The sequence below is a fragment of the Syngnathus acus genome, chromosome 17, assembly GCF_901709675.1.
Source record: "Syngnathus acus chromosome 17, fSynAcu1.2, whole genome shotgun sequence".
NCBI lineage: Eukaryota > Metazoa > Chordata > Actinopteri > Syngnathiformes > Syngnathidae > Syngnathus > Syngnathus acus.
The window spans coordinates 9,602,081-9,613,672 of NC_051102.1; the positions used below are offsets into that span (position 1 = coordinate 9,602,081).

An 11,592-nucleotide genomic window follows, 5' to 3' on the forward strand; every position below is an offset into this window, starting at 1 on the left:
TTCAAGAATACAAAGATTCTTCAAACATCGCCACCGTAGCCTAGAAATGTTGGAAACTAAACGTCTATCGCGCTACATGAATTAATCATTGTTTTTTTTATGAGCACGTTTCGAGTTTCCAAAATCTCAACTTCAATGTTTTTGTTTCCATTCCAAGCGGTTAAAAGCGTACCTCACAGAGTGGAACCTCATCTAGTTGCATAATGACGTGACTTCTTGAACGCAGCCTTATTGAGTGTTCGAATTCCCCCCCCCCACCCCCAGGTGCCAGCGCCAGTGGTAAGCGCACAGAAGAAAACCCAAACAAACACCAATAGCTGCTCAAACACGGCATTATTTTCACTCCGGAGTGTCATTTGGTAGTCATCAGACCGCCTGGCGTCCCCTGGAATCTATGAAAGGCTATCTGGCTTTGGAGAAGGTACGCGGAATTGTCAAGGAAACATTTCAAGTTAGCTCGCTCGCTAGCTTAGCAAGCTGCTGATGAATGTGTGCTGCCGCTGCTAAGGTAGCCATTTTGAAACTGTGTTGTTCCAACGATGCAAGGTCTATTTACCTTTTCTGTACGTTTGTGACACTTGCTAAAATGGTCCCTTGACACGCTTTAGGTGATATGTAACGTCTTAACGTGTTAGCCGTGCGGCTAGTTAGGCTCTGGAGCCAGACTAGCTCATTGCATTCCACCTCGGTTTTCGGGTTCAGTTAACAGGCTAAGTAACAGCAGCTATTAGCTAACACTTGCTAGGCGAATGTTCGCGTAGGTAAGTACACAGATGAGTTAGCAACCGAGTGATTGTGGGTTGTACTAGCACCGTGCGCTAGTGGTTGGCTTTGATAAGTTAAGACATTCAAATGGCCTTTTGGTAGAACTGCACCTTTGAACATTTAGCAAGTTGCGAGCGCGGTGAAACGTGTGCGCTGCGTGTTGAATTGGTCTCGTGTCGAGTAAGAGGGCACGTTTGTTTTTGTTTTTTTCCTCCCCCTCTCACTGACTATGGTAACGTTTAAATGAACATGTATATTCTTGACCCTGCAGTGGTTCGTCGCGGTTTGTCCGTCGTAGCTTGTGTGCGTCTCCAACTCATTGATGTTAAGCTATTATGTAACAGTTCAGTGTGAGTGCAACGCCGTTTGCACCGACCTTGTTTTATTGTCATGTTAAACGGAGTAATAATGAACCTATGAACGAAACTGAAAGATGCTTCAACAATTCCAGTTTGATATTTGATACTAATACTGCCGTGTTGTGGTAGAAGTGAGAAAGGGCCGCGGGTATTTTTGCATTGGTATTAATATTTCATTCAAAGTCGCCACACATTTCAGCTCTCGTTTTGTGCGATGGCTGCAAGAGTAGCGAGCGAGTCTTTGATTTGGACTCCTAAGCGTGCGAGAGAGTCGTTTTGCAGCCAGTTATGGACAAGGGTGTTAATTCAACTTGACTTTGCATGTATGGTGCATTTGTGACTTGTTTTCTGACTGTAGTCTTTGATTTGCAGGTGCAGTTCCTTTGCAGAATCAAGTGGAATACCAGGAAGTAATCAGGAATACAAACTCCTCCAACAAGAAAATCGTTTTGTGCACATTTGGGCATTTGTTTACTCCAAGGTTTTGACAAGGCTGGGAGCTTTTTACCAATTTTTGGAGTTTGCATATCTATGAAGTCCGAGTTTCCCCAACTTGTATCTTCCCCAAACTTACATATAGTTAAATGGGCATTTTGCAAATGTGAAAGCAAGTCCTGCGACAATAATGCCGTCTTTATAACGCACGGCCCATCAGGCTCTCCCTTTCATTAACCAGAAAGGCAAATGACGGCAATGTAGCTAACGCAGCTTTAGTTTTCTTCATTGTCATGTGACTTTGAATTAGCGAGTATCGTTTCCTTCCAACTCCGGCAGTCTTGAATGAGGTGAGCAGTGGGTTTCCTGCAAAAGACTGCCCCTCGACTCCTTTTCTTCGCTGCGTGCGTTTGAGTAGATTCTAAAATGATTGGGTAAACGTTGAATTGATGCCAATTGCTACTGGCCCACAGTGCGGCAGGAAAAGGCGACTTTCGTTCTCCCCGGCTTGGCGTCGCGGTGGAACCGCTACACAAAGCGCTGTCCTGGTACACGGGCAAACGCCTTCTACACTTTGACGACCGAGTTCTTCTGCAACCCGTGGGACAAATGACCCCTCTTCAATCCAATCGTTTGCAATTCGACTGCTCATCTTTCACACGTCCCAACTAAATCATTGAACTTGAACAGTGACGGGATTTGCTCCGGAGCGGCTCGGAAATCTTCTTCCTCGGAGACGAGCGGGCCCGCGCGTCTGGAAATCCGTCTCCTTCCTTGTTTGGCCAGTATTCTGGATCAGCAATTGCAGCTCGTTCCCGCAACCCAGCCTGGACGAAGCGCGCTGCTGCCTCTTGAGAAAGGGGCTGCACTGTCCTGGCAGAGGTTTACAGGGGTCGTGTGTGCGCCACTCCTCGTCTGACTTGTCAGTGCCGGCGGGCCTGAAGAGAACAGGCCAGACGGACCAAGGGAGGAGGCCGAGGACTTCAGAGCCATCGACTCTGGGGTAACTCTTGTGCCCGACATGATAAAACTCTTGATTCTGTCTGTTATTAACGGACCTCCCTGCCTTTTGTCAGATCCTGGCCATGAGGTTTGATGCCTCAATCCACTGACCAGAAACACTGGACCTAAATGGCGCAGCATGACTTTGTCCCTGCCTGGCTTAACTTCTCCACACCCCAGCCTGCCAAGGTTTGTGTGCGCCACTAAGACTTAGCGCCGCCGAGGGTTTTTTGTGGCTCATAGCAAAATTGTGATGCTTTGGAACCAATTCTTAGTCATACCTCCATCCTATTAAATAGGTTGTGTTTTTTTTTGTTAATGCATTTTGTTATTGATCCATGCGTAAAGTTAGCATTGCAATAAAATTGCCATTGTTTGAAGAAAAGAAAAAAAAGCAATACTTGGCCCACGCCGCGTCTAAATTGGTTAGATTTTTGATCATTTTTGTGCCTACGGTGGATCTTTTTTGCCTTTTGTTTCATGTGTCTGGGGAAAAAAACCATTTCTTTGGCTCTTCACTGGTTCACAAACGTTTAAGCTGTTGCGGCGAGGTCTCATTTTTGCCCGCTGCAGGATTGCAGTCGCACGTTGCCAACTGTTGGCTGAGACTTGACTTGAGAATTGCCTTTGCCCTCATTGACCACTGTCTTTCCCGCTGCCTCCCCCAGTCCCCTGCTGCCACCCTCGATAAACAAGGCGAGCCCCACCACCACCACCACAGGGAAGGCAGAAATGCTGTGAGCCGCCGCCGCCACAACTCTTCAGACGGCTTCTTCAACAACGGCTCCTTGCGCGCTCCAACAGGTACCAGTAGTGAAGAAAGCCACGTTGGCACTCAGTGGGCACATCAGTTACTGTGCTAATGCATGATAATAGTCTCGGATGGGCATTGCTGTGGACGGGGGAGATGAGTCCTATGCTATCATTTGGGTCATTGTGGCGTTGCTGCGTGTTGGTGTATTGTTGTCATGGAGACAAGCCCGCCCGCAGATCTTTTTGATCACGACAAATGTTTACATTTTTGAAATGGAAAAACCTAAAGTTGCTAAGCAGTATGACTGCCCTCTTTTTTTTGTGTGTGTGTGTGTGTGTAGGTGATGGGTGGCAGCAGCCCTCGCTACTTCTGAGACATGACTCTGTGGATTCCGGGGTGGCCAAAGGAGGGCACAGTGGCTTAGCAGGGGGCTCGTGTTGGAAGGACACACCCAGCTGGCATGGAGCCCCGCGGGGTGCCCAGGACGCCCGCCACCACCATCACCACCCCAAACGGGGAGGGGGCGACAGGGACAACAGGCAGGGAGGGCACCGGCAGCGCAATGGTAACTTCCACCCCCGTAAGGGCACCTCTTACCAGGACAAGTTTCCCAATGAAGAACGCAAAGACAATAAGGACGACAAGCTGAAGTTTGTGGAAGAGGACTTTGTGAGTAGCTTCATTGGAATTGTTTTTATCAAATATTTCTCAAGTTTCCTTACAATTTGATGAGAGAATGGTTAATAGGGACAAACGGGCGAGGACAGATACCATTTAGATGTTTACGGATGTTTCTGTCACAAGCCCGAGCTGGCATGACCAATATGCTGAGAATTCTCACACGGGGAAGTCACCCCTCTTCGATTAGAATGGCCGAATTGTCTCCACAACAGTCAATTGTTGTGCTTTTTGTAGCCTTCCCTCAACCCTGAAACAACTGGAAAGCCGGGCACTCCCATGAGGCCGGTGGCTCCCCACGCCGGAGTGTGGGGTAAGAGCTCCCAAGGCACCTTTCCGCTCACGTGCGTGCACCTTGTTGCCTCACCGTTGCGCCGGTTTGCTTTCGCCTCCAGAAAATCCTCCCAGTGGCAAGCAGATGGTATCCAAAATGTTGGTGATCAAGAAGGTTTCCAAGGAGGAACCCAGCGCCGCCTTCGCCGCTGGCTTCGCCAGTGCCGGCGCCTTGCCAGCCAACGGCGCGAAAGCTCCCATCACAGGCTCCAGCGTCTACAAGAATCTGGTCCCAAAGCCTGCGGTAGCCCCCACCAAAGTACCAATGACTGCCGGCCGTCACGGTCCCTCTGGAAAGTTTCCCAGCTAACGCCTTTGGTGTATTTTTCAAGAGCACCCAGTGGAAAGCCGGCGCTAGAGAGATGGCCAAGTCTGGCCGAGATTCCGTCTTTCCCAACCCCGTCTCTGCCGTCAAACCCAGCCCCCCGGTCAGTGCACCACAGCACAACACACCTAAAGAGGTGAGCCTTTTGAAAGAATCAGAAAGAATGGCAGTGAGGATTATTTTTCAAACAAGAATGGCCTGTGTGTCATCTCCGCAGCATCCTTCCAGCACCACTCCTCCCATAGACATTGCTCCGTCGAGGCTGAAGCTGATGCGCCGCGGCCCCGACCGCAAGAGCGAGTTCCTGCGAGCTCTGAAGGACGAGGGCACTGGCGAGCTGACGACAAGCAGCAGCCCAGGAACTTCGGGAGAGGTCGGTTCCGCCTCCGATGCAAGCCCCTCCCTTTTCCCCCCCTCCTCTGCGTCTCATCGTTGCGCGACTGTTTTCAGGGCGAAAGCAGCACCCCAGAGCCCAAAGCCTACAGCGAGGACGTCTGCCACGAGAACGGGCTGTCCTACTCCCTCAGCGACTCTGACACGGAACACCTGTCGAGCTCACTGGAGGCTGAGCACAGGTACGGCAAAAAAGACACAGTAGTCTGTTTTATTTCAGGGGGTAGTGTTGTGCACCACTTCAAACCCCAACCCAAATAAACATTGCTCGTTTTACGTCGTAGAGCGTAATAAGCTTCATTCAAGCTACGTGTTTGCGCAGATTGCTGAAGGCCATGGGATGGCAGGAGTACCCCGAAAACGACGACAACTTCCTGCCTCTGACCGAAGACGAGCTGAGGGAGTTCCAGACAAAAACTGAGCAGGTGAGCCGCGCTCGATTGCCACCACGTGGAAAGCCGACGCGAGCTCACGTGTGGATCTGGCCCGAGCAGCTGAAGCGCAACGGCCTGCAGAAGAACGGCGTTCTCCCCAGGCCGCGCGGCGTCACCCTCCACTTCACCCCCTGGAGGAGTGTGGCGGAGGCGCACGTGGAGGAGGGCTCCGAGTCCGAAACCAGTAGCAGCAGCCAGACCTCGGACGACGACGACAATGACCGCATCAAATCCTAACGGGGCTTTACGGAACAAAACAAAATAGAGAAACGACGCAACAGCCAACACATCTCAGCAAGCCACCCGCCCTCCTTTCTCTTTTTTTTTTTTTTTTTAGAGCACCATTTTGAATTTTTGATTATTTTTGTTGTTCTTGCACAAGGGAAAAACCAATCAAATCCCAGTGAAGGGGGAGGTTTCTGCGCTGCCAGACGTTGTTTTCCCTGCGTTTCCTCCTTCACTGCAGTCCTGCTCTGACCCTGAACCCGCCTCCTTTTTCTTCCTCGCTTTGTGGAACTGAAGTGTTCATCAAGAAAAAGGGCAATGAATGCACACTTGATTCTGCTTTAAACAGACTAACTCATTTCATTGATGATGCTGATGACACATTATTAATGACATTAATAAAATTGGTTCCTGACAAGCTGATCTTTCAAGCAGCTGATTGTGATGCCTCGATTCTGATGGATTTAGTCCAAGTTCCTCATCCTCAATGACTGAAAAATGAACCCACTCTTTTGTTCATTCATACTGGTGCAGAGTGAAGTTCAATGTAGTTCAACCGTTAATAGAAAGCACCACCCACAAAGAAATATCACAATACTACTGTGGATTAAAGTGTAGCAAAATCTTTTGGAGTGAAAGTCTTCTAATGCTGTTAAATATGTTCCCGTATATGTTAGACAGATGGAGCGTTTGCGTGCATTCAAGTCCAGCATGTAAGCCTGCCCCTCACCCAAGGTCAGTTCTCAGTTAAAAATGTCATGGTTCAAGTCTTTTATTAAACAAAACAAGTCACAATATCAGAACAGAGCAGTGCAACAACAGGGTGGAACAATGGCAACATGACTGCTTACATATTTTAACAAACCGGTGCAAAAAGTGGAGCCGAGACGGCTGGCGCATCAGAAACAACGACAAATCCATGTTGGCATTGTTTCACCACACGCAACTTCACAGATGTACAAAAGCAACATTTATTCAATGGTACAAAACCCAGGGCAAGTACAAAAAGATCAACACCATCTTGGAAACGAAGATGTGTCCTTGTTGAGGTAACGTTAGAACAAAGAGAAGGCCCCCTTTTTCACATACTGCAAGAGAAGGAAAGAAAAAGTTTATAGCCAAGCAAGCAATAAATTGCTTGGGAGTGTTGAGGCCTCACCTCGTGTCACCGTTGGCTTTTTGCACAACGAGCGTGTCCTGAGCAACATCCTGCTTGGCCTTCTTAACCACACCCTCTTTTGAAGGACTCTCCTCTGGCTTCCTCTGAAAGACACATTTTTGTTGGAGCACAGCTTGTGGGCCTTTTTGTTGGGCCTCAACAGCGTCCCACCTTTTTTCGGACCAAGTGGCTGATGTCAGAAACCTGAGTGTCGGGAGCGGACCCGTTGGTAGAACAGAGTTTGGTGCTTGAGGAGTAAAGTGGCGGCTGGCTATGACTGCTGGCAGCGCTCGCTGGTGAAGTGTCACCACTCTGAGCGGCGACAACTGCGGACGAAGTGGAGGCGCCGTCCTGACAAGCACATTTCAACACGTAAGCTCGCCTGCCGTCAAATCTACTTAGTCGTGAGGGACCCACCGGCGCAGGCTCGGTGGACTCAGTGTTGCGACATTTCAGGCTATCGGTGGCGTCCTCCACCTTCTCCTGGATCTCGGGCAGCAGAGCCTTCAGTTCCTCCATCTCCTGCCTCTCCTCAGGAAGCTCCTCAGGGCCGGCAGCCTTTGCCATCAGCTCTGTCAGGTTTGCTGCCGAACAAAACCCGTCTGAACAAAAAGCAAGCAGGCACGCCTTCCTTGGTGGCGGTTTGGAAATCAAAATCTCACCCAGCCTGCTTTTGATGACAGAGATGGAACGGTTGAGGTGGTCCACGGACTCTCCGTACTGTTGGTTCAAGCTGAAGGTCAGACCCAGCTGGTAGTGCGTCTCGGCGACCAGTCGGCTGTCGGCGTCCAAGTGTTTCCGCTGAAGTGAAAGACACTCCCGGAGGTCTTCCAAGGCTTGGACGTAGTTCCCTGCAGGGGGGGGTGGGGTAAGCGAGCGTTCAGTTCTCAGGAAGCTAAGCGGCCAGAGCCGAGCGTTCGGTCCAGCCTTGGGCTTCTTGAACCTACCAGACTCAGCAGAAACTTCACTCAGTCTTAAATGGGCCTGAGCTGCCATAAGCTGGTCGTCCTTGGACTCTTTTCTATGTTCAGGACAAAAAAAAGTCAGGTTAGTGCATGCAATGTTATTTTAAGTTCAACATTTTAGCAAATTTTCCCAAGGCTAAATGATAAGTCCCAAAGTCTTCTAGCCCTGTTCTACACTGACCTCTTATAGATGACCTTGGCTAATTCCAGCATCTCCCAGGCCAGCTGAAGGTTTCCCACCTCCTCTTCTTCCTCCTCTGATTCATCGCCCTCCTGCCAAACAATCACATTCAACCTTGCACGCATGCTCATCTCAAAAGTTTTTTTTCTTCTTACCTTTTCTCCAGAGTTGCTGTCTTCGCCTTGTTCCTCCTCAGCTTCATCTGAAAACAAAAAGAATTGTCATATTTCAGGATACAGAATTGCAAGTGGTCCAGGAGGTAGACTCACCTTCAGAGTCTTCTTCTTCTTCTTCCATCTTCTCAGCCACGTCTTCGACTTTCTCGTCAGCCATTTTGTCCGTTTCACCATTCTCCATTTTGTCAGACGCTTCGACCTTCTCGTCAGCCATTTCGTTCGCGTCACCATTTTCCATTTTGTTAGACGCTTCAACCTTCTCGTCAGCTATTTTGTCTACTGTCTTTTCTAACTTCTCATCACTCAGGTCTTCCTTCTTGACTGCTTTTCCCCCTTCCATTTTATCTGATAGAGGTTCCTCGGCTACACTGTCCTCTGTTTTTTCCTCAACCTTCTTGTCGGCCGCAGTTTCCTCCTCCTTTGCATTGTCGGATTTCTCCGCCATGGCGTCGTAAACTTGAACCCTCAACTCATCTCTGGTCTTTTCTGTTATGAAAAGAAGACAGAAATGTTGAAGAATCATGTTAGTATTCATCTAAAATACAGCGGAACTTACTGGTGAATTTCATTTGACCCCCAAAAAATTATTTGATGCATGATTCACTCACCATCAACTTTTTCTGTGCCCTCCACATTGGAATCTTGAGGATTCTCATCTTCGTCGTCCTCCGGGACTCCTTCCAAAGCGTTACCGAGTACAGAGTTCTCCATTCTGCATCAGAACACTCAACATTCATCTTGTTTGATAATTCAATTGAAGGAAGAAAAAATAAAGTAAATCCTAAAAGTAGAGTTCATACCGTGCCAAATCCAACAAGGCTCTACCGCACCAAAAGAATGCTTCTGCACACTCATCTGCGGTGTCTCCATATGCTTTGGCTCTGAAAACAAAACATGATCAATGCACATTTGCACTTGCCTTCATTTGGGTCACGAACTGGAGCCTATTTGGACTGGACCGGTTGCTGTTTAGGCTCCTGCTAACCTACCGTGCATCTTTTTGCAAAAGTGGGACTAAGCTAGAGTTGCACACAAAGAGGTGCTAACCATGTTTACCAAAGTGAAACCTTTATTTATCATTCAATCTTTTTGTTGCATCCCTTTTTTTTTTTTTTTTAGTTCAGCTTCGAAAACCATATTTGAACGGACATGAACTAAGTCATTTGTTGAGGAAGTTTATTTTATTTTTTAAGTTTATTTTTATTTGAAGTGGTTAGCAACCTTTTTGAGTAGCGCAAGTACACACTACTTTTTCTGTTGGTGGCACATTTCACTTTCAAAGTCACTAATTGAGAACGTTTGCAAATAACGCTTGTACTCAGCTCACAGTATTCCGCAGGCCTCCTGGAGAGTGCTCACCGCCTCCACCGCTTTGCCCATAACCAACTGCTTCTTCCCCGCTCCGATTAGTTTGTAGGCCTCTTCCATGTTCCCTGGAAAGTACGGACCAAAAAATAATATTTTTTTTAACGGCGAACGCTATCGAGAGCTGCGGAACAAACCTGATCTTGCGAAGGTACACGCGTTGAAAGGAGACTTAAGATGCTCGCAAGCGTGACGTCGTGCAGCTTGTCCGTTCGGTCAGACTTCGCGCCAATTATTCCTTTAGGACCACTTCCGGATTCGATTTCTTAAAGGCACAGGTCCCTTTTATGACTTGAATGAATTATGAATTATGACGTCATGACAACATCACTGCTAAATCGTCAGGGCCAGTGAGGTCTTCTCTGCTGGCCTAGTATCAGAATCACTATAGAATATTGACAGCCGTGAAATGGATATCTTAATTCATTCCTCACAGGTGTCAAACTCAAGGCCCCGGGGCCACCACGTCATTTTATGTGGCCCGCGAAGACAAATTGTGCATCAAATTCGTGTCATTACTAGAATTGCAAATTGTCTTCACTTTTAATATGATCTTTCTTTTTAAATATTTGACCAGTTTTTACTCGTCTGATTTGAAAACAAGTTATTTGTCGGTTTGTTTTGTAGCTTTTACTGTATATACTAATATGAGGTGCTCATACATTTATTTGGGTTGACAGTCATAATGGCCCTCCGAAAGAAGCTATGACTACAAAAAAATGAGTTTGACACCCCTGGTCTATTGCAATACCCACAGAAATAAAAAATAAATGCTAGGGTTCTCCTTATTTTAAACTTTATGTAAGGTGCATGTAACCGTGCATGTGTGTAAGCATGCATGAGTGCTTGTGTCACATCCTGCTGTGGTAGAAAGCATGTTTATAACCCTCCCGCCGCTTCCATGCCTCGTTATACATGTCTGGACCCGGCATCCCATCGGTGTCACGCTGAGACAAACCTATTCAATTCCTCCTGCAACCTCCCTCAGTTGTCTCACACCAAACATTGCCCATATAGACAACGGTGGTGGTAGGGTTAAGGATGGCTCTGGATGTTCTGGACACACATACAAAGATCTTAATGTGTTTTTCTAGGGCATCAGGACCAAAATGAAGGACGTGAATGCCCTTCAAACATCCGGGTGCAGCAATTTACACGCCTGTTGTGAAATCGCAGATGACAACACCATTTGATCAATGCGACGCCTCTCATAAGAGATTATTGTGTGTGTGTGTGTGTGTGTGTACCCTCTTATCTGCCCCTTGATGCGGTGCCCATGGCAACAGCATGCAAGGACACCGCTCAGTGACAACAGAAAGATGGGATGTGGTGGAGGGCCACAGTTATTTGGTTAAACATCATCATTTGAGTTTGAGACTTGGCATACGTTCAGTTTTACAGCCAAATCATATTTTTGCAGAAATTTTAATATTTTCGTCCGGGATTTGGAGGCTGTGCTGTGGAGTACTCTCTCTCGCCAGTTGCTCTTGGCAAAAATCACATAATAAATTCTGCAAAATTACTGGAATGTCATGTATAGAAAATATATGGCTAGCTAGAGGGACTTTTTTTTTTTTAAATGATTCACAAAGTTAATAGTTTATTCAATTAGATAATGTGCATTGTGCAAAACCTGTTTCCTTAGTTTATACAAGTCACAGTCAGTGGAAAGCATTCCTGTCGTACAAAAGAAATGCCACAAGCAGGAACTGAGGAAATGCTGGACAGCTTTAAGTACAGAGTGATGCAAGAAAGCACTAACGTGACAAATGTAATTGGCTGTGCTGGCAAACCGGCAGCTAATTCATTGTATATATATATTTTTTTAAATATCTACATTCTTTACACTGTTATGTAGACATGGTTTACTGATGTACAGTATTAATCCTAACAATGTCATGCACATTTTTCTAGTGGCTCATGTGGAATACATGGGAGAAATGTTTGCTTGGCAAGTTCACTTCAAGACCTTTTTAAATGGTCTATTTCCTTGAAGGGTTCTTCAATCAAAATCATTGTACTTGACTTTAATCAGCTGATTTT

The 11,592-nt window shown here is 47.1% G+C and overlaps 2 protein-coding genes across 8 annotated transcripts; one reads left to right on the forward strand and one right to left on the reverse strand.

The window, feature by feature from the left end:
• Positions 1 to 232: 232 nt before the first annotated feature.
• gpbp1l1 (GC-rich promoter binding protein 1-like 1) lies at positions 233 to 6,126 on the forward strand. 5 transcript variants are annotated; one of them, XM_037275629.1, is made up of 12 exons: positions 233 to 508; positions 1,497 to 2,562; positions 2,636 to 2,750; positions 3,230 to 3,365; positions 3,656 to 3,984; positions 4,231 to 4,306; positions 4,389 to 4,585; positions 4,659 to 4,787; positions 4,869 to 5,024; positions 5,102 to 5,226; positions 5,367 to 5,469; positions 5,539 to 6,126. In XM_037275629.1, exons 3-12 carry the CDS (start codon positions 2,691 to 2,693, stop codon positions 5,713 to 5,715), a joined length of 1,488 nt encoding a protein of 495 aa, XP_037131524.1. In that variant the 5' UTR covers positions 233 to 508; positions 1,497 to 2,562; positions 2,636 to 2,690; the 3' UTR covers positions 5,716 to 6,126. The 5 variants fall into 5 exon arrangements, with proteins under 5 accessions (XP_037131524.1, XP_037131523.1, XP_037131527.1 ...); XM_037275628.1 differs by having other exon boundaries at positions 233 to 421; XM_037275632.1 differs by having other exon boundaries at positions 256 to 279.
• Positions 6,127 to 6,439: 313 nt separating this feature from the next.
• Positions 6,440 to 9,795, reverse strand: LOC119136850 (histone-binding protein N1/N2-like). Of its 3 annotated transcripts, none has more exons than XM_037275627.1 (13): positions 9,512 to 9,795; positions 8,985 to 9,065; positions 8,793 to 8,896; positions 8,413 to 8,670; positions 8,278 to 8,355; positions 8,164 to 8,210; positions 8,009 to 8,100; positions 7,810 to 7,883; positions 7,525 to 7,713; positions 7,280 to 7,446; positions 7,034 to 7,213; positions 6,863 to 6,966; positions 6,440 to 6,791 (listed from the first exon to the last, which is right to left on the reverse strand). In XM_037275627.1, exons 1-13 carry the CDS (start codon positions 9,610 to 9,612, stop codon positions 6,785 to 6,787), a joined length of 1,482 nt encoding a protein of 493 aa, XP_037131522.1. In that variant the 5' UTR covers positions 9,613 to 9,795; the 3' UTR covers positions 6,440 to 6,784. The 3 variants fall into 3 exon arrangements, with proteins under 3 accessions (XP_037131522.1, XP_037131521.1, XP_037131520.1); XM_037275626.1 differs by having other exon boundaries at positions 8,278 to 8,670; positions 9,512 to 9,617; positions 9,687 to 9,778; XM_037275625.1 differs by having other exon boundaries at positions 8,278 to 8,670.
• Between the last annotated feature and the right edge of the window lie 1,797 nt (positions 9,796 to 11,592).

Bases quoted from the DNA above. Each gene is read 5' to 3' on its own strand.
- gpbp1l1 (XM_037275629.1), top strand. From the start codon at position 2,691: ATGGCGCAGCATGACTTTGTCCCTGCCTGGCTTAACTTCTCCACACCC. The intron at 4,307-4,388 runs GTAAGAGCTCCC...TTTCGCCTCCAG, and splicing joins TCCCCACGCCGGAGTGTGGG to AAAATCCTCCCAGTGGCAAG. The intron at 5,025-5,101 runs GTCGGTTCCGCC...GACTGTTTTCAG, and splicing joins GCCCAGGAACTTCGGGAGAG to GGCGAAAGCAGCACCCCAGA.
- LOC119136850 (XM_037275625.1), bottom strand. From the start codon at position 9,612: ATGGAAGAGGCCTACAAACTAATCGGAGCGGGGAAGAAGCAGTTGGTT. The intron at 9,066-9,511 runs GTGAGCTGAGTA...TTTTGTTTTCAG, and splicing joins CAGGAGGCCTGCGGAATACT to AGCCAAAGCATATGGAGACA. The intron at 7,447-7,524 runs GTGAGATTTTGA...TTTGTTCGGCAG, and splicing joins TGTCATCAAAAGCAGGCTGG to CAAACCTGACAGAGCTGATG.